The 22,243-nt window shown below is 40.2% G+C and overlaps 1 protein-coding gene across 6 annotated transcripts in view; it reads right to left on the minus strand.

Moving 5' to 3' along the window:
* Positions 1–22,243, minus strand: part of NCOA2 (nuclear receptor coactivator 2) — an 884,149-nt gene that overhangs the window by 86,588 nt on the left and 775,318 nt on the right. For all 6 annotated transcript variants that reach the window (XM_053715109.1, XM_053715110.1, XM_053715111.1 and 3 more), the window contains one exon: positions 5,994–6,206. In XM_053715109.1, coding sequence (XP_053571084.1) covers positions 5,994–6,206 — 213 coding nt within the window. The remainder of the gene's footprint in view (positions 1–5,993; positions 6,207–22,243) is intronic.

Here is a 22,243-nt window from a genome sequence, read left to right on the forward strand (position 1 = left end):
TAGATCCAGAACTGGTCTGAAAGAATTCTCTTTCTTTGGTACAATGAACAGATTTGAATAAAACCCCAGAACCCGTTCCAGATATGGAACTGGCACAATTACCCCAGATGACTCCAGGTCTGAAACACATTTCAGGAAAGCCTGAGGCTTTACTGGGGTTACTGGAATGCGTGAGAGAAAGAACCTTCTCACAGGCGGTCTTACCTTGAAACCTATTCTGTACCCTTGAGAAACGATGTTCTGAATCCAATGATTTTGAATTGAACTGATCCAAACATCTTTGAAAAATCGTAATCTGCCCCCTACCAGCTGTGCTGGAATGAGGGCCGCACCTTCATGCGGACTTGGGGGCTGGTTTTGATTTTCTAAAAGGCTTGGATTTATTCCAGACTGGAGAAGGCTTCCAATTGGAAACTGTTCCTTTAGGGGAAGGGTCAGGCTTCTGTTCCTTATTCTGGCGAAAGGAACGAAAACGGTTAGCAGCCCTAAATTTACCCCTAGATTTTTTATCCTGAGGCAAAAAAGCTCCCTTCCCCCCAGTGACAGTTGAAATAATAGAATACAACTAAGAACCAAATAATTTATTACCTTGGAAAGAAAGATAGCAACGTTGACTTAGAAGTCATATCTGCATTCCAAGATTTAAGCCATAAAGCTTTTCTAGCTAAAATAGCTAAAGACATATACCTGACATCAATTCTAATGATATCAAAAATTGCATCACAAATGAAACTATTAGCATGTTGAAGAAGTTTAACAATGCTATACACATTATGATCTGGTACTTGTTGTGCTAAAGCCTCCAACCAAAAAGTAGAAGCTGCAGCAACATCAGCCAAAGAAATAGCAGGCCTAAGTTTACCTGAACATAAATAAGCCTTCCTTAGAAAAGATTCAAGCTTCCTATCTAAAGGATCTTTAAAAGAAGTACTATCTGCCGTAGGAATAGTAGTACGTTTAGCAAGAGTAGATAGAGATAGCCCCATCAACTTTGGGGATTTTTTCCCAAAACTCCAATCTATCAGCCGGCAAAGGGTACAATTTCTTAAACCTTAAAGAAGCAGTAAATGAAGTACCCAAACTATTCCATTCCCTAGAAATTACATCTGAAATAGCATCAAGAACTGGAAAAACCTCTGGAATAACTACGAGGTTTAAAAAACGAATTTAAACGTTTACTGGTTTTAGTATCAAGAGGACTAGACTCCTCCATATCTAATGCAATGAACACCTCTTAGTAAAGAACGAATAAACTCCATCTTAAATAAATATGAAGATTTGTCAGTGTCAATATCTGAGGCAGAATCTTCTGAACCAGATAGATCCTCATCAGAGATGGATAAATCAGAATGTTGGCGGTCATTTAAAAATTCATCTGATTTATGAGAAGTTTTAAAAGACTTTCTACGTTAATTAGAAGGTGGTATAACAGACAAGGCCTTCTGAAAAGAATTAGAAACAAGTTCTCTTACATTAACAGGAATATCCTGAACATTAGATGTTGAAGGAACAACAACAGGTAATGGATTATTATTAATGGAAATATTGTCTGCTTTTGAAAGTTTATCATGACAACTAACACAAATTACAGCCGGAGGAACAGTTACCATAAGTTTACAACAAATGCACTTAGCTTTGGTAGAACGACATCAGGCAGCAGATTTCCAGAAGTAGATTCTGATACAGGGTCAGCTTGAGACATCTTGCAATATGTAATAGAAAAAGCAACGTATAAAGCACAATTATCAAATTCCTTAAATGACAGTTTCAGGAATGGGAAAAAATGCAAACAGAATAAGCCTCTGGTAACCAGAAGCAAAAAGACTTAAATAATGTCAAAAAAACTGGCACCAAGTACGACGCCCACAATTGACAATTTTTTGCCGCCAAAAACCGTCTGCAACAAACATGAGCGTCATAGATGACGCAACTACGTGAAAACTCTTGGCGTCAACTACGACGCTGGAAATGACATCATAGACGTCAAACAAACCTAATTCTAGCGCCAAAAAAGTCTCGCGCCAAAAATGACTCAATAAATTCTAGCATTTTTTGCACCCGCGAGCCTAACAGCCTGCAATTTAGAAATAAAGTCAAATGAAAAATTTCCAGGTAAGAATTTTTTTTATTTTTATGCATTTCCCAAAAATGAAACTGACAGTCTGAAAGAAGGAAATATACTGATTAACCTGAATCATGGCAAATATAAGTATAAAACATATATTTAGAACTTTACATATAAAGTGCCAAACCATAGCTGAGAGTGTCATAAATAAAATAAGACTTACTTACCAAAAGACACTCATCTACATATAGTAGATAGCCAAACCAGTACTGAAACAAAAATCAGCAGAGGTAATGGTATATAAGAGTATATCGTCGATCTGAAAAGGGAGGTAGGATTAGAATCTCTACGACTGATAACAGAGAACCTATGAAATAGATCCCCGATAGGATGACCATATCATTCAATAGGCAATACTACTCCCTTCACATCCCTCTGTCATTCACTGCACTCTGAGAGGAAAACCGGGCTTCAGCATGCTGCGAAGCGCATATCAACGTAGAAATCTAGCACAAAGTTACTTCACCACCTCCATAGGAGGCAAAGTTTGTAAAAACTGAATTGTGGGTGTGGTGGGGGGTGTATTTATAGGCATTTTGAGGTTTGGGAAACTTTGCCCCTCCTGGTAGGAATGTATATCCCATACGTTACTAGCTCATGGACTCTTGCCAATTACATGAAAGAAATTTTTTTTACAATTTCATAATTCAGATAGAACATTCAATTTTAAGAGACTTTCAATTTACTTCCATTATCAAATTGGGCACAGATTTTATATGCACACTTTCTTAAGATACCAGCAACTACTCAACATCTGCAAGAGTTAAAAGTGTATATGTATATGAGTCCGTGATTGGTTGTTGGCTGTCACATGATACAGGGGGCTGCAAACATTTTTAAATTTTTCAGGAAAAAAAACCTACTGCTTATTAAAGATTCAGAGTAAGAACTATTGCCTTGTCTTTTTATTATGCATCTGTTGATGATACAGTTCTATAATACACTCCAGCAGGTAAAATGTTGGGAACACAATTTGTAGTGTCCCTTTAATCCTCAAATGACTTAATTTAAAGCACATCTTTAATGTGTACAAAAAAAAGATTTTGCCTTTAAATCCCTATCTTAAAAGGGACAGTATACACCAATTTTCATATAACCGCATGTAATAGACACTACTATAAAGATTAATATGCACAGATACTGATACAGATATAAAAATCCAGTATAAAACCGTTTAAAAACTTAGAAGCTTCCAGTTTAGCTCTGTTTAAAAGGTTACTGGAACACCCACTGCAAGTGGGAAATATGAGACACTCCCCCTGCATATGAAAAGACCCTTTACACAAACAGAAGCAAGCTGGAGTAGGTGTACGTCGGTATTCTCCTAAAATTTTGGGGCTTGGTTAGGAGTCTGAAAATCAGAGAAATGTTATAAAAAAGCAAAACTATTGTTTCCCCCACCTTGCTCATCCTTAATCGTGCAAGGGGATGACTAAAATTTCCATGTGAAGAAGAATCAGAGTTCAGTAAAACCAGATAAAAGTAAAGGTCAATTTTGACGAATTAGTGCCCGGTTTTTAACAATCCTATTAAATTGACATTTCAAGCGTTTTCTTCAAAAACTTATCTTTTAATCCTGAGAGTTGCTGCAGCGCTTCCTCTGCCCGTCGCAAGTCCTCTTCGCGGGTCCAAAATGACGAATCCGGCTTCATCCAATCATGACGTTCACTCAGGCCATGATCCCCTGGGGGGAACTCCGTGATTGGAGGAAGCCGGGTTTGTAATTTCTGACGTAAGCAGAGGCTTCCGACGGCCGGGGGAATCGATGGAGCAGCTTTCAATATTAAAAGGTAAGTTTTTTTAAGAAAACGCTTGAAATGTCAATTTTGATGAATTAAAGTGCCCTTGTTAATTTTAATAAAATTATTAAAAACCGGGCACTCGTTCGTCAAAATTGACCTTCACTTTAAGATCTGAAGGACATTTTTAGAAAAACATTCATGATCGGGAGGGGGAAAGTAAAATGCATTATTACTTAAAGAAAACAATATCTTAAACCACCTGCCAGACACAAAGCCTAAACCTTATGCCCTAAATGAGGGATAGGCGGTCTTCTACTGGAAGTGCATCCAGGGGAAGGAAAGAAGAGTGAGACCTCTATGAAGTTGATCTTTAAGTGTTTGGGACTAGAAGGTATTCTTTGGTTTTCATGAAGAGCACGGGGCAAGACTGAAAGTGTGCAGTATGCTGGCACTAAAAGAAATCTCCTCAAGTGGAATGTTTATTACGCTGGGGAGAAACAAATCTTTGCTTTGAATGGTTGGTTAAGTTGCCATCCGTTGTAGATCACTTTGCATACAGGTAATATACAATGAAAGAGGGGCCTGTGATCTTACTTTGGGTCCATTAAAGGGACACTGAACCCAAATTTTTTCTTTCATGATTTAGATAGAGCATGTAATTTTAAGCAACTTTCTAATTTACTTCTATTATCAATTTTTCTTCTCTCTTGCTATCTTTAATTGAAAAAGACTACATCTATGCTAAGTAGCAAGCAAAATGTTGGTTCAGCACCATGGACAGCACTTGTTTATTGGTGCTGTCCAATCAGCAAGGACAACCCAGATTGTTCACCAAAAATGGGCCGGCATCTAAACTTACATTCTTGCTTTTCAAATAAACATACCAAGAGAATGAAGAAATTTTGATAATAGGAGTAAATTAGAAAGTTGCTTAAAATTGCATGCTCTATCTGAATCACGAAAGAAAAAAATGTGGGTTCAGTGTCCCTTTAATAATCAATCATCTTTAAAGGAATACTAAACCCAAATTTTTTCTTTCATGATTCAGATGGACACAAAAAAAAAAACAGATGCACTCAACTAGGCTTAGAACTGAAGCTGGAAATATTTCCTTGCTTAGTCCCTCCTTACTCCCAGGGTACAAACTTTTTTCCCGATAGAGCATGCAATTTTAAGCAACTTTCTAATTTACTTCTATTATCAATTTTTCTTCGTTATCTTGCTATCTTTATTTGAAGAAGCAACAATGTAAGCTTAGGAGCCGGACCATATTTGGTTCAGCACCTGGGTAGCACCTGCTGATTGGTGGATACATTTAGACACCAATTGGCAAGCTCTATCCAGGGTGCTTAATCTAAATGGACTGGCTTCTCAGCTTAGATGCCTGCATTAAAAAAAAAAAAAAAAAATAGCAAGAGAATAAATAAAAAAATATAATAGGAGTAAATTAGAAAGTTGCTTAAAATTTCCTGCACTATCTGAATCATGAAAGAAAAAAATGTGGGTTTAGTGCCCCTTTAAGTGGAAATTGGAAGGATCTCCAAATACTCTGAAACTCATTTTAATACAAGTTAGGTTAGAAATACATTCTGACTTCTGGTTTCTTGAGTTTTTTTCTTTTAACATCCCTCCGCAGAGATATCAGACATACCCCCATGAACAGGTAAGCATTCTACCTTCCTATTTACCATAAGCCTGATAAAGTTAATTTATGGTCTGATCAGACTTGCGTAAAGGACAGGCTTCTGTAATTTGCTACCAATTATGAAGAATTTGAGGCCAGGCATTAAGATTCCAGGGAATCCTTTAAACATTTAATTTCAAGGTCTTTCACATAGTGTGTGTGTGTGTGTGGGGGGGGGGGGGGGGGGGGAGAGAGCAGAACTCAAGAGAGCAACCTATCAAACAAACTTAAAACACCAAATAGAAGGTGGGGTTTACTCTTGAATGAGTTTTGTTTGAGATCAATCTTCAAGTGGATGGTTAAGAAACATCTCCTGATTCATGTAGTGTCACAAATGCAAAGCAATTGTTTTTAGAATTTGTTAAAAATTACTCAACTAGTTTAGCATACTAACGGCAGAAATATAAACACATTACAATGAGCTCAGTTGGATTATTCTTACCTATATTCATAACTGGAGACTGAATCATTTGTCTCGGGCAACTCTGGGTATTGGGTCTCATCGGAGTGCTCGATGTTGGGCTACGAATCATGCCTTGAATTGGTCTGCTCATAGGACCTCCCGTACTGGGGCCAGAGGCTCTTATTGAGGATGCCTGTGAAGCCCAATCTCCAGACTGCATGGTTGGTCTAGGGACATTGCCACCAATTATTCCTGCAGAAAAAGACAGAGGACATTCAGGATTGTATGGATCTTTGCCTTAAAAACATCCCGATATATGTTACCAAATACAAACAAAAATTCAGCCCCTTGATTGTTAAGCACAGACATTTCTAGAATTCTAATGGTCATAGGATATTTTACATACAAAAGGACACTGGTTTTCATTCACAAACACGTGTGTGTTTGTGTGTGTGTATGTATATATAGATAGATAGATATATATATATATAGATATATATATATATATATAGATATATATAGATATATATATATATATATATATATATAATATATATATATATACACACACACACACACACATATCACCAGATGCTAAAATGTGTGGCATAATATAGGAATAAGACTGAACCCCAAAAAAAAAATCTGATTCAGATAGAGCACGCAATTTTAAGCAACTTTCTAATTTACGCCTATAATCAATTTTTCTTCGTTCTCTTGGTATCTTTATTTGAAAATCAAGACAGTTTAGATGCCAGCCCATTTTTGGTAAACAACCTGGGCTGTTCTTGCCGATTGGTGGATACATTCATCCACCAATAAACAAGTGTGTTCCAGTGTACTGAACCAAAAATGGTCTGGCTCCTTAGCTTAGATGCCTTTTTCAAATAAAGATAGCAATAGAACGAAGGCTTCAGTGTCCCTTTAATATGTTCAGTAAAATACAGGGTTTATTGTAGTGACATATTTAAGGAAGCAAAGGATACTAGTTTTAATGTGCTAAATATAGCATTGTGTATACAAAATGTGTACCGTATGTGTAATAAAATAGGAAATATTTTATATTAAAGTTACAGCTTATTACTTACACTCAAAACAATACAAAATGAAAAGCCTGGGATAAGCACAATGAAACAGCTTTGCTAAGATTACAAGAACGTGTGCAGCTTATCTGTCTACTGTTTACAATCTACTCGCTGCCCAGTCACACATTCAAACCAGATAATTAATAAGCAAACCCCACATACACCTCAGCATACATAAAGCCTAACCATCATAACTGAATTGCCTCACGGTTGAATCTACTGACTTACATTTAGCTTAAAAAGGACAGGAAACCCCAAAATTGTATTTCATGATTTGGATAGAACATACAATTTTAAACAACGTTCTTATTTGCTTCTATCATCAAATGTGCTTCATTCCTTTGTTATCCTTTGCTGAAGGAACAGCATTACACTACTGGCAGCTAGATGTACACATCTAGTCAACCAATCACAAGAAACAAATGTGTGCAGGTACCAATCACCAACTAGCTCTCAATAGAGTAGGATATGTGTGTATTCATTTTCAACAAAGGATACTAAGAGAATAAAGCACATTTGAAAACTGAACTGAATTTAAAAGTGTCTTAAAATGGTGTGCTTCATCTGAATCATGCAAGTTTAACTTTCCTATCACTTTAATAATGTTTTGGGACTATTAGCACCTGCTAAGTATAGAGCTTTCAAACACTGAATGCATATGCCGTAAGCCCATTCTTCCGAGAGCATAAATGGCTGAACATCACGGATACTAGCAACCTACCAACACAGTGCAAACTCCAGGCTTCACATATCTAAGTGGCTACATTCTACAATATGATTGTTTGATCACTACACAGCTCTTTTCATCCTGCAATGGCCTCAGTAGAGAACAAAGAGCTTTAAAAAAGGGCACAACAAATGAAAAAACTGCCTATTTACAGCTTCAGTTATTTTAAAAATGCATAATGTGTGCAGAACTTTTGCAACACTGTCTTTAATTGAAGAAATACACAATGCAGACATAGGGCTAATAGAGGGGTTGCTGGACCAAGGGTCTGATTTGACATGGGAATGAGACTGTCAGAGGAGTTGCAGGAACAGGGTTCTGAGATTTGTTCTTTAAATTGAATCATCAATTTTTATTACATTTTAATTGTTAGTTAATTATCAAAACTGATTTAAAAAATACAACTGGCACCTTATAGTATGATTTCAGCACCGAACATAAAAAGATGCTGACCCTGTGAAACAACATCTGACATATCTGACATATAAGGAATGAGGTGCATCATCTCCCTCTTGTGGCCTTCAGTATTATTTCACCTTCATTACCATGACTCATTCTAATAACATTCACACAGGACAATTTTGTTTTGCTTGCGTGACAAGTCCAATATTTTATTTAATAAGTTATATTTTATATATTTATAATCTGTGCATTAAAACTGGAGAATGCAATTATCATTCTGAAAAATACAGGCCGTACAGCCCATAAAAATGCAAAGAATTCCTTAAAGGGCCAGTCAATAGTTATTAAAGGGACCGTCTACACCAAAATTATTGTTGTTTAAAAAGATAGATGGATAACTCATTTACTACCTACCCATTCCCCAGTTTTGCACAACCAACAGTATATCAATATACTTTATAAACCTCTACATATCTGCCTGTTTCTAAGCCACTAAAGACAGCCTCTTATCTCATGCATTTTTATAAGCTTTTTACAAGAGACTGCTAATTCATGTGTGCCGTATAGATAACATTGTGCTCATTCCCGTGGAGTTGTGCAGGACACAGCAGTAATTGTCTAAAATGCAAGTCATTAAATAACATCCCTGAGATAAGGGGGCAGTTTGCAGAAGCTTAGATACAAGGTAATCACAGAAGTAAAAAAAGTGTATTAATATAACCATGTTCGCTGTGCAAAACTGGGGAATTGGTAAGGGATTATCTATCTTCTTAAACAATAACATTGATGGATAAGACTGTCCCTTTAATGCTACATAATTCTGCACAATGTAATGCTATAGTAAGAGAGGCACAGTAAAAGTTTTAACCCCCCACATCATGGCCACGCTGTCTAATCCCAGCATGCCTTATGGCGCCTTTAAACTACATGTAGTGAGCTCCTGTGCTGGGTACAGCAGCTGATGGCGAGGAAGAGAAGGTAAGTAAAGGGGGGGGGGGGGTATTATAACTTTAATATGCCACCTTTTTATACAGAGTTCGCTAGGTTAATGTTACTAAATTCTGTGCATAGTGCAGGATTATGTAACAGTTATAACAACGTTGACTGGCCCTTTAAAACCACAAAGCTATATGCAGTAATGCCATCTAAATTATACATTACAAATAATATGCATATGGATATAACATAATTTATGCTTACCTGATAAATTTATTTCTCTTGTAGTGTGTTCAGTCCACGGGTCATCCATTACTTATGGGATATATTCTCCTTCCCAACAGGAAGTTGCAAGAGGATCACCCAAGCAGAGCTGCTATATAGCTCCTCCCCTCACATGTCATATCCAGTCATACGACCGAAACAAGACGAGAAAGGAGAAACTATAGGGTGCAGTGGTGACTGGAGTTATAATTTAAAATTTAGAACCTGCCTCAAAAAGACAGGGCGGGCCGTGGACTGAACACACTACAAGAGAAATAAATTTATCAGGTAAGCATAAATTATGTTTTCTCTTGTTAAGTGTGTTCAGTCCACGGGTCATCCATTACTTATGGGATACCAATACCAAAGCTAAAGTACACGGATGATGGGAGGGACAAGGCAGGAACATTAAACAGAAGGAACCACTGCCTGTAGAACCTTTCTCCCAAAAACAACCTCCGAAGAAGCAAAAGTGTCAAATTTGTAAAATTTGGAAAAAGTATGAAGTGAAGACCAAGTTGCAGCCTTGCAAATCTGTTCAACAGAGGCCTCATTCTTAAAGGCCCAGGTGGAAGCCACAGCTCTAGTGGAATGAGCTGTAATTTTTTCAGGAGGCTGCTGTCCAGCAGTCTCGTAGGCTAAGCGTATTATGCTACGAAGCCAAAAAGAGAGAGAGGTAGCCGAAGCCTTTTGACCTCTCCTCTGTCCAGAGTAAACGACAAACAGAGAAGAAGTTTGTCGAAAATCTTTAGTTGCCTGTAAGTAGAACTTCAGGGCACGGACCACGTCTAGATTATGCAAAAGACGTTCCTTCTTTGATGAAGGATTAGGACATAATGATGGAACAACAATCTCTTGATTGATATTCCTGTTAGAAACAACCTTAGGTAAAAACCCAGGTTTAGTACGCAGGACTACCTTGTCTGAATGAAAGATCAGATAAGGAGAATCACAATGTAAGGCAGATAACTCAGAGACTATTCGAGCCGAGGAAATAGCCATCAAAAACAGAACTTTCCAAGATAAAAGCTTAATATCAATGGAATGAAGGGGTTCAAACGGAACACCCTGAAGAACTTTAAGAACCAAGTTTAAGCTCCACAGAGGAGCAACAGTTTTAAACACAGGCTTAATCCTAGCCAAAGCCTGACAAAAAGCCTGGACGTCTGGATTCTCTGCCAGACGCTTGTGTAAAAGAATAGACAGAGCAGAAATCTGTCCCTTTAGTGAACTAGCGGATAAGCCCTTTTCTAAACCCTCTTGTAGAAAAGACAATATCCTAGGAATCCTAACCTTACTCCATGAGTAACTCTTGGATTCACACCAATATAAATATTTACGCCATATCTTGTGGTAAATTTTTCTGGTAACAGGTTTCCGAGCCTGTATTAATGTATCAATAACCAAATCCGAAAACCCACGCTTTGATAGAATCAAGCGTTCAATTTCCAAGCAGTCAGCCTCAGAGAAATTAGGTTTGGATGGTTGAAAGGACCCTGAATTAGAAGGTCCTGCCTCAGGGGTAGAGACCATGGTGGACAGGACGACATGTCCACTAGGTCTGCATACCAGGTCCTGCGTGGCCACGCAGGCGCTATCAGAATCACCGATGCTCTCTCCTGTTTGATCCTGGCAATCAGTCGAGGTAGCAACGGAAAAGGTGGAAACACATAAGCTATGTTGAAAACCCAAGGGGCTGCTAGTGCATCTACCAGCACCGCTCCCGGGTCCCTGGACCTGGATCCGTAACAAGGAAGCTTGGCGTTCTGGCGAGATGCCATGAGATCCAGATCCGGTTTGCCCCAACGACGAATCAGTTGAGCAAATACCTCCGGGTGAAGTTCCCACTCCCCCGGATGAAAAGTCTGTCGACTTAGAAAATCCGCCTCCCAGTTCTCCACGCCTGGGATGTAGATCGCTGACAGGTGGCAAGAGTGAGACTCTGCCCAGCGAATTATCTTCGAGACTTCCAACATCGCTAGGGAACTCCTGGTTCCCCCTTGATGATTGATGTAAGCCACAGTCGTGATGTTGTCCGACTGAAATCTGATGAACCTCAGTGTTGCTAACTGAGGCCAAGCTAGAAGAGCATTGAATATTGCTCTTAATTCTAGATCCCTGAGCCTTCAGGGAGTTCCAGACTGCTCCCCAGCCTAGTAGGCTGGCATCTGTTACAATCTGGTCTGCGAAAAGTCATTCCTTTGGACAGATGAACCCGTGACAACCACCAGAGAAGAGAATCTCTGGTCTCCTGGTCCAGATTTAGCAAAGGGGACAGATCTGAGTAATCCCCGTTCCATTGACTTAGCATGCATAGTTGCAGCGGTCTGAGATATAGGCGCGCAAATGGCACTATGTCCATTGCTGCGACCATTAAGCCGATTACTTCCATGCACTGAGCTACTGATGAGAATCTCTGATAACCTGGACTCCGTCAGGTAAATTTTCATCTCTACAGAATCTATAAGAGTCCCTAGAAAAGGGACCCTTGTGAGTGGTAACAGAGAACTCTTTTCCACGTTCACTTTCCACCCATGCGACCTCAGAAATGCTAGAACTATCTCTGTATGAGACTTTGCATTTTGAAAACTTGACGCTTGTATCAGAATGTCGTCTAGGTACGGAGCCACCGCTATGCCTCGTGGCCTTAGCACCGCCAGAAGTGAGCCCAGAACCTTTGTAAAAATTCTCGGGGCCGTAGCTAACCCGAAGGGAAGAGCTACAAACTGGTAATGCCTGTCTAGAAAGGCAAACCTTAGGTACCGATAATGATCTTTGTGAATCGGTATGTGAAGGTAGGCATCCTTTAAGTCCACTGTGGTCATATATTGACCCTCTTGGATCATGGGTAGGATGGTCTGAATGGTTTCCATCTTAAACGATGGAACCCTTAGGAACTTGTTTAAGATTTTTAAGTCTAAGATTGGTCTGAATGTTCCCTCTTTTTTGGGAACCACAAACAGATTTGAATAAAACCCTTGCCCCTGTTCCGTTCGCGGAACTGGGTGGATCACTCCCATCACTAAGAGGTCTTGTACACATTGTAGAAATGCCTCTTTCTTTACTAGGTTTGTTGATAACCTTGACAGATGAAACCTCCCTTGTGGAGGAGAAGTTTTGAAATCCAGAAGGTATCTGAGATATAATCTCCAACGTCCAGGGATCCTGTACATCTCTTGCCCAAGCCTGGGCGAAGAGAGAAAGTCTGCCCCCCACTAGATCCGTCTCCGGAAAGGGGGCCCTGTCTTCATGCTGTCTTAGGGTCGGAAGTAGGCTTTCTGGCCTGCTTGCCCTTGTTCCATGACTGGTTGCCTTTCCAACCCTGTCTGTAACAAGCAGTAGTTCCTTCCTGTTTTGGAGCGGAGGAAGTTGATGCTGCTCCTGCCTTGAAGTTACGGAAGCCTGCTACCAGTCGCTTCCACTGCAGATAAGGCTTAAACATTATTTCAGTATTAACAGTATTTTCTCAGTCAAATTCTAGTCCCTAGAAAATAACTCAACTGCGCATACATTTATCAGCCTGATACCAGTCGCTACTACTGCATTTAAGGCTGTACTTACATCATATGGGTAACAGCAGTATTTTCTTAGTCAATTCCATTCCCAGAAAATAATGTACTGCACATACCTCATAGCTCCTCCCCTCTACGTCACTCCCAGTCATTCGACCAAGGACCAACGAGAAAGGAAAAGCCAAGGGTGAAGTGGTGACTGGAGTATAAATTAAAAAATATTTACCTGCCTTAAAAACAGGGCGGGCCGTGGACTGATCACACTACAGAAGAAAGGAATTTATCAGGTAAGCATAAATTATGTTTTCTTCTGTTAAGTGTGATCAGTCCACGGGTCATCATTACTTCTGGGATACCAATACCAAAGCAAAAGTACACGGATGACGGGAGGGATAGGCAGGCTCTTTATACAGAAGGAACCACTGCCTGAAGAACCTTTCTCCCAAAAATAGCCTCCGATGAAGCAAAAGTGTCAAATTTGTAAAATTTGGAAAAAGTATGAAGCGAAGACCAAGTTGCAGCCTTGCAAATCTGTTCAACAGAGGCCTCATTCTTGAAGGCCCAAGTGGAAGCCACAGCTCTAGTAGAATGAGCTGTAATTCTTTCAGGAGGCTGCTGTCCAGCAGTCTCATAAGCTAAACGAATTATGCTACGAAGCCAAAAAGAGAGAGAGGTAGCAGAAGCTTTTTGACCTCTCCTCTGACCAGAGTAAACGACAATAAGGGAAGACGTTTGTCGAAAATCTTTAGTTGCCTGTAAATAAAATTTAAGGGCACGAACTACATCCAGATTGTGCAAAAGACGTTCCTTCCTCGAAGAAGGATTTGGGCACAAGGATGGAACAACAATCTCCTGATTGATATTCCTGTTAGTGACTACCTTAGGTAAGAACCCAGGCTTAGTACGCAGAACTACCTTATCCGAGTGAAAAATCAAATAAGGAGAATCACAATGTAAGGCTGATAACTCAGAGACTCTTCGAGCCGAGGAAATAGCCATTAAAAATAGAACTTTCCAAGATAACAACTTTATATCAATGGAATGAAGGGGTTCAAACGGAACACCCTGTAAAACGTTAAGAACAAGGTTTAAACTCCATGGTGGAGCCACAGCTTTAAACACAGGTTTAATCCTGGCCAAAGCCTGACAAAAAGCCAGAACGTCTGGAACTTCTGACAGACGCTTGTGTAACAGAATGGACAGAGCTGAGATCTGTCCCTTTAAGGAACTAGCGGATAACCCCTTTTCTAAACCTTCTTGTAGAAAAGACAATATCCTAGGAATCCTAACCTTACTCCAAGAGTAACCTTTGGATTCGCACCAATATAGGTATTTACGCCATATTTTATGGTAAATCTTTCTGGTGACAGGCTTCCTAGCCTGTATTAAGGTATCAATAACTGACTCAGAAAAACCACGCTTTGATAAGATCAAGCGTTCAATTTCCAAGCAGTCAGCTTCAGAGAAGTTAGATTTTGATGTTTGAAAGGACCCTGAATCAGAAGGTCCTGTTTCAGAGGTAACGACCAAGGTGGACAGAATGACATGTCCACCAGATCTGTATACCAAGTCCTGCGTGGCCATGCAGGCGCTATTAGAATCACTGATGCTTTCTCCTGTTTGATTCTGGCAATCAATCGAGGAAGCATCGGGAAAGGTGGAAACACATAAGCCATCCTGAAGGTCCATGGTGCTGTCAAGGCATCTATCAGGACCGCTCCCGGATCCCTGGATCTGGACCCGTAGCGCGGAAGCTTGGCGTTCTGTCGAGACGCCATGAGATCTATCTCTGGTTTGCCCCAACGTGGAAGTATTTGGGCAAAGACCTCTGGATGAAGTTCCCACTCCCCCGGATGAAAAGTCTGACGACTTAAGAAATCCGCCTCCCAGTTCTCCACTCCCGGGATGTGGATTGCAGACAGGTGGCAAGAGTGAGACTCTGCCCAGCGAATTATCTTCGATACTTCCATCATTGCTAGGGAGCTTCTTGTCCCTCCCTGATGGTTGATATAAGCTACAGTCGTGATGTTGTCCGACTGGAACCTGATGAACCCCCGAGTTGCTAACTGGGGCCAAGCCAGAAGAGCATTGAGGACTGCTCTCAATTCCAGAATGTTTATTGGAAGAAGACTCTCCTCCTGATTCCATAGTCCCTGAGCCTTCAGAGAATTCCAGACAGCGCCCCAACCTAGTAGGCTGGCGTCTGTTGTTACAATTGACCAGTCTGGCCTGCTGAATGGCATTCCCCTGGACAGATGTGGCTGATAAAGCCACCATAGAAGAGAATTTCTGGTCTCTTGAATGGAATGAAGGACACGGCATGCATTTTGAAGTTTTGTTAACCTGTCCTCTGTCAGGTAAATCTTCATTTCTACAGAATCTATCAGAGTCCCCAGGAAGGGAACTCTTGTGAGTGGAAAGAGAGAACTTTTCTCTTCGTTCACTTTCCATCCATGCGACCTTTAGAAATGCCAGTACTATCTCTGTATGAGATTTGGCAGTTTGAAAGCTTGAAGCTTGTATCAGTATGTCGTCTAAGTACGGAGCTACTGAAATTCCTCGCGGTCTTAGTACCGCCAGAAGAGTGCCCAGAACCTTTGTGAAGATTCTTGGAGCCGTAGCCAGTCCGAATGGAAGAGCTACAAACTGGTAATGCCTGTCTAAAAAGGCAAACCTTAGATACCGGTAATGACTTCTGTGAATCGGTATGTGAAGGTAAGCATCCTTTAAATCCACTGTGGTCAAGTACTGACCCTCTTGGATCATGGGCAAAATTGTTTGAATAGTTTCCATCTTGAACGATGGAACTCTTAGGATTTTGTTTAGGATCTTTAAATCCAAGATTGGCCTGAAGGTTCCCTCTTTTTGGGAACTACAAACAGATTTGAGTAAAACCCTTGTCCTTGTTCCAACCGCGGAACTGGATGGATCACTCCCATTAATAAAAGATCTTGTACGCAGCGTAGAAACGCTTCCTTCTTTGTTAGGTTTGTTGACAACCTTGACAGATGAAATCTCCCTCTTGGGGGAGAGGATTTGAAGTCCAGAAGGTATCCCTGAGATATGATCTCTAACGCCCAGGGATCCTGAACATCTCTTGCCCAAGCCTGGGCGAAGAGGGAAAGTCTGCCCCCCACTAGATCCGGTCCCGGATCGGGGGCCCTCAATTCATGCTGTCTTAGGGGCAGCAGCAGGTTTTCTGGCCTGTTTGCCCCTGTTCCAGGACTGGTTAGGTTTCCAGCCTTGTCTGTAGCGAGCAACAGCTCCTTCCTGTTTTGGTGCAGAGGAAGTTGATGCTGCTCCTGCTTTGAAATTACGAAAGGAACGAAAATTGGACTGTCTAGCCTTGGCTTTGGCCTTGTCCTGAGGCAGGGCATGACCTTTACCTCCTGTAATGTCATCAATAATCTCTTTCAAGCCGGGCCCGAATAAGGTCTGCCCTTTGAAGGAATATTAAGCAATTTAGATTTAGACGTAACATCAGCTGACCAGGATTTTAGCCACAGAGCTCTGCGTGCCTGAATGGCGAATCCTGAATTTTTAGCCGCAAGTTTAGTTAAATGTACTACGGCATCTGAAATAAATGAATTAGCTAACTTAAGGAATTTAAGTTTGTGTGTGATGTCATCTAGTGTGGATGATTGAAGTGTCTCTTCCAGAGACTCAAACCAAAATGCTGCTGCAGCCGTGACAGGCGCAATACATGCAAGAGGTTGCAATATAAACCCTTGTTGAACAAACATTTTCTTAAGGTAACCCTCTAATTTTTTTATCCATTGGATCTGAAAAAGCACAGCTATCCTCCACTGGGATAGTGGTACGCTTAGCTAAAGTAGAAACTGCTCCCTCCACCTTAGGGACCATTTGCCATAAGTCCCGTGTGGCGGCGTCTATTGGAAACATTTTTCTGAATATAGGAGGGGGTGAGAAAGGCACACCGGGTCTATCCCACTCCTTAGTAACAATGTCAGTAAGTCTCTTAGGTATAGGAAAAAAGTCAGTACTCGTCGGTACCGCAAAATATTTATCCAACCTACACATTTTTTCTGGGATTGCAACTGTGTTAAAATCATTCAGAGCCGCTAATACCTCCCCTAGTAACACACGGAGGTTCTCAAGCTTAAATGTAAAATTTGAAATGTCTGAGTCCAGTTTATTTGGATCAGAACCGTCACCCACAGAATGAAGCTCTCCGTCTTCACGTTCTGCAAACTGTGACGCAGTATCAGACATGGCCCTTGCATTATCAGCGCACTCTGTTCTCATCCCAGAGTGATCACGTTTACCTCTTAGTTCTGGTAGTTTAGCCAAAACTTCAGTCATAACAGTAGCCATATCTTGTAATGTGATTTGTAATGGCCGCCCAGATGCACTCGGCGCTACAATATCACGCACCTCCTGAGCGGGAGATGCAGGTACTGACACGTGAGGCGAGTTAGTCGGCATAACTCTCCCCTCGTTGTTTGGTGAAATATGTTCAATTTGTACAGATTGACTATTTTTTTAAAGTAGCATCAATACATTTAGTACATAAATTTCTATTGGGCTCCACTTTGGCATTAACACATATAGCACAGAGATATTCCTCTGAATCAGACATGTTTAACACACTAGCAAATAAACAGCAACTTGGAAATACTTTTCAAAGTAATTTACAAATAATATGAAAACGAACTGTGCCTTTAAGAAAATATTATAACAGATAAAATAATTAAGTTATAGCATCAATCTTTGTCAGAATATACAGTTTTAGCAAAGGATTGTTCCCCTCAGCAAATGATAACTAACCCAGGCAGCAGAAAAAAAATACACAAATAAACGTTTTTTATATCACAGTCAATACAATCAGCACAGTGAATGATTACTTCCCTCAAAAAAGACTCTTGAGATCCCTGAACTCTGTAGAGATGAACCGGATCATGCAGGAAGAAAATGAACCTCTGACTGAGTTTTTCTGATACATAGTGAAAGCACCAAAATGGCCCCTCCCCCACACACATAACAGTGAGAGGGATCAGTGAACTGCTCTAATTTAAATCAAAACTATTGCCAAGTGGAAAAAAAGTGCCCAAAACATTTTTTCACCCAGTACCTCAGAGAAAAAAACGTTTTTACATGCCAGCAAAAAAACGTTTTACCTCAATAATTAATTGTCATTTAAAACCTATTGCAAGTCCCTGCAAAATAGGTTAAGTCTATGTATACAGTTTAAAAGCCAGAGAAGTACCATTTCCCAGAAAACTGAAGTGTAAAATATACATACATGACAGCCTGATATCAGCTACATCTACTGCATTCAAGGCTGAGTTTACAATATAACGGTTATGGCAGGATTTTCTCATCAATTCCATGTCAGAAAATAATAAACTGCTACATACCTCTTTGCAGATTAATCTGCCTGCTGTCCCCTGATCTGAAGTTTACCTCTCCTCAGATGGCCGAGAAACAGCAATATGATCTTAACTACTCCGGCTAAAATCATAGAAAAAACATAATTTATGTAAGAACTTACCTGATAAATTCATTTCTTTCATATTAACAAGAGTCCATGAGCTAGTGACGTATGGGATATACATTCCTACCAGGAGGGGCAAAGTTTCCCAAACCTTAAAATGCCTATAAATACACCCCTCACCACACCCACAAATCAGTTTAACGAATAGCCAAGAAGTGGGGTGATAAGAAAAAAAGTGCGAAAGCATATAAAATAAGGAATTGGAATAATTGTGCTTTATACAAAAAAATCATAACCACCCCAAAAAAAGGGTGGGCCTCATGGACTCTTGTTAATATGAAAGAAATGAATTTATCAGGTAAGTTCTTACATAAATTATGTTTTCTTTCATGTAATTAACAAGAGTCCATGAGCTAGTGACGTATGGGATAATGACTACCAAGATGTGGATCTTTCCACACAAGAGTCACTAGAGAGGGAGGGATAAAATAAAGACAGCCAATTCCTGCTGAAAATAATCCACACCCAAAATAAAGTTTAATGAAAAACCTAAGCAGAAGATTCAAACTGAAACCGCTGCCTGAAGAACTTTTCTACCAAAAATTGCTTCAGAAGAAGAAAATACATCAAAATGGTAGAATTTAGTAAAAGTATGCAAAGAGGACCAAGTTGCTGCTTTGCAGATCTGGTCAACCGAAGCTTCATTCCTAACGCCCAGGAAGTAGATACTGACCTAGTAGAATGAGCTGTAATTCTCTGAGGCGGAATTTTACCCGACTCAACATAGGCAAGATGAATTAAAGATTTCAACCAAGATGCCAAAGAAATGGCAGAAGCTTTCTGGCCATTCCTAGAACCGGAAAGGATAACAAATAGACTAGAAGTCTTACAGAAAGATTTCGTAGCTTCAACATAATATTTCAAAGCTCTTACAACATCCAAAGAATGCAATGATTTCTCCTTAGAATTCTTAGGATTAGGACATAATGAAGGAACCACAATTCTCTACTAATGTTGTTGGAATTCACAACCTTAGGTAAAAATTCAAAAGAAGTTCGCAACCCGCCTTATCCTGATGAAGAATCAGAAAAGGAGACTCATAAGAAAGAGCAGATAATTCAGAAAACTCTTCTGGCAGAAGAGATGGCCAAAAGGAAACAAAACTTTCCAAGAAAGTAATTAATATCCAATGAATGCATAGGTTCAAATGGAGGAGCTTGAAGAGCCCCCAGAACCAAATTCAAACTCCAAGGAGGAGAAATTGACTTAATGACAGGCTTTATACAAACCAAAGCTTGTACAAAACAATGAATATCAGGAAGAATAGCAATCTTTCTGTGAAAAAGAACAGAAAGAGCAGAGATTTGACCTTTCAAGGAACTTGCGGACAAACCCTTATCTAAACCATCCTGAAGAAATTGTAATATTCTCGGTATTCTAAAGAATGCCAAGAAAAATGATGAGGAAAGACACCAAAAAATATAAGTCTTCCAGACTATATAATATATCTCTCTGGATACAGATGTACGAGCCTGTAACATAGTATTAATCACAGAGTCAGAGAAACCTCTTTGACCTAAGAATCAAGCGTTCAATCTCCATACCTTTAAATTTAAGGATTTCAGATCCTGATGGAAAAACCTTGAGACAGAAGGTCTGGTCTTAACGGAAGAGTCCATGGCTGGCAAGATGCCATCCGGACAAGATCCGCATACCAAAACCTGTGAGGCCATGCCGGAGCTATTAGCAGAACAAACGAGCATTCCCTCAGAATCTTGGAGATTACTCTTGGAAGAAGAACTAGAGGCGGAAAGATATAGGCAGGATGATACTTCCAAGGAAGTGATAATGCATCTACTGCCTCCGCCTGAGGATCCCGGGATCTGGACAGATACCTGGGAAGTTTCTTGTTTAGATGAGAGGCCATCAGATCTATCTCTGGGAGCCCCCACAATTGAACAATCTGAAGAAATACCTCTGGGTGAAGAGACCATTCGCCCGGATGCAACGTTTGGCGACTGAGATAATCCGCTTCCCAATTGTCTACACCTGGGATATGAACCGCAGAGATTAGACAGGAGCTGGATTCCGCCCAAACCAAAATTCGAGATACTTCTTTCATAGCCAGAGGACTGTGAGTCCCTCCTTGATGATTGATGTATGCCACAGTTGTGACATTGTCTGTCTGAAAACAAATGAACGATTCTCTCTTCAGAAGAGGCCAAAACTGAAGAGCTCTGAAAATTGCACGGAGTTCCAAAATATTGATCGGTAATCTCACCTCCTGAGATTCCCAAACTCCTTGTGCCGTCAGAGATCCCCACACAGCTCCCCAACCTGTGAGACTTGCATCTGTTGAAATTACAGTCCAGGTCGGAAGAACAAAAGAAGCCCCCTGAATTAAACGATGGTGATCTGTCCACCACGTTAGAGAGTGTCGAACAATCGGTTTTAAAGATATTAATTGAGATATCTTCGTGTAATCCCTGCACCATTGGTTCAGCATACAGAGCTGAAGAGGTCGCATGTGAAAACGAGCAAAGGGGATCGCGTCCGATGCAGCAGTCATAAGACCTAGAATTTCCATGCATAAGGCTACCGAAGGGAATGATTGTGACTGAAGGTTTCGACAAGCTGTAATCAATTTCAGACGTCTCTTGTCTGTTAAAGACAGAGTCATGGACACTGAATCTATCTGGAAACCCAGAAAGGTTACCCTTGTTTGAGGAATCAAAGAACTTTTTGGTAAATTGATCCTCCAACCATGATCTTGAAGAAACAACACAAGTCGATTCGTATGAGACTCTGCTAAATGTAAAGACGGAGCAAGTACCAAGATATCGTCCAAATAAGGAAATACCACAATACCCTGTTCTCTGATTACAGACAGAAGGGCACCGAGAATCTTTGTGAAAATTCTTGGAGCTGTAGCAAGGCCAAACGGTAGAGCCACAAATTGGTAATGCTTGTCTAGAAAAGAGAATCTCAGGAACTGATAATGATCTGGATGAATCGGAATATGCAGTCCTGTAAATCTATTGTGGACATATAATTCCCTTGCTGAACAAAAGGCAATATAGTCCTTACAGTTACCATCTTGAACGTTGGTATCCTTACATAACGATTCAATAATTTTAGATCCAGAACTGGTCTGAAGGAATTCTACTTCTTTGGTACAATGAAGAGATTTGAATAAAACCCCATCCCCTGTTCCGGAACTGGAACTGACATAATTACTCCAGCCAACTCTAGATCTGAAACACAATTCAGAAATGCTTGAGCTTTCACTGGATTTACTGGGACATGGGAAAGAAAAAATCTCTTTGCAGGAGGTCTCATCTTGAAACCAATTCTGTACCCTTCTGAAACAATGTTCTGAATCCAAAGATTGTGAACAGATTTGATCCAAATTTCTTTGAAAAAACGTAACCTGCCCCCTACCAGCTGAACTGGAATGAGGGCCGTACCTTCATGTGAACTTAGAAGCAGGCTTTGCCTTTCTAGCAGGCTTGGATTTATTCCAGACTGGAGATGGTTTCCAAACTGAAACTGCTCCTGAGGATGAAGGATCAGGCTTTTGTTCTTTGTTGAAACGAAAGGAACGAAAACGATTGTTAGCCCTGTTTTTACCTTTAGACTTTTTATCCTGTGGTAAAAAAGTTCCTTTCCCACCAGTAACAGTTGAAATAATAGAATCCAACTGAGAACCAAATAATTTGTTTCCCTGGAAAGAAATGGAAAGTAGAGTTGATTTAGAAGCCATATCAGCATTCCAAGTCTTAAGCCATAAAGCTCTTCTGGCTAAGATAGCCAGAGACATAAATCTAACATCAACTCTAATAATATCAAAAATGGCATCACAGATGAAATTATTAGCATGCTGGAGAAGAATAATAATATCATGAGAA

The sequence above is a fragment of the Bombina bombina genome, chromosome 5 (assembly GCF_027579735.1).
Source record: "Bombina bombina isolate aBomBom1 chromosome 5, aBomBom1.pri, whole genome shotgun sequence".
NCBI classification, from domain to species: Eukaryota; Metazoa; Chordata; class Amphibia; order Anura; family Bombinatoridae; genus Bombina; species Bombina bombina.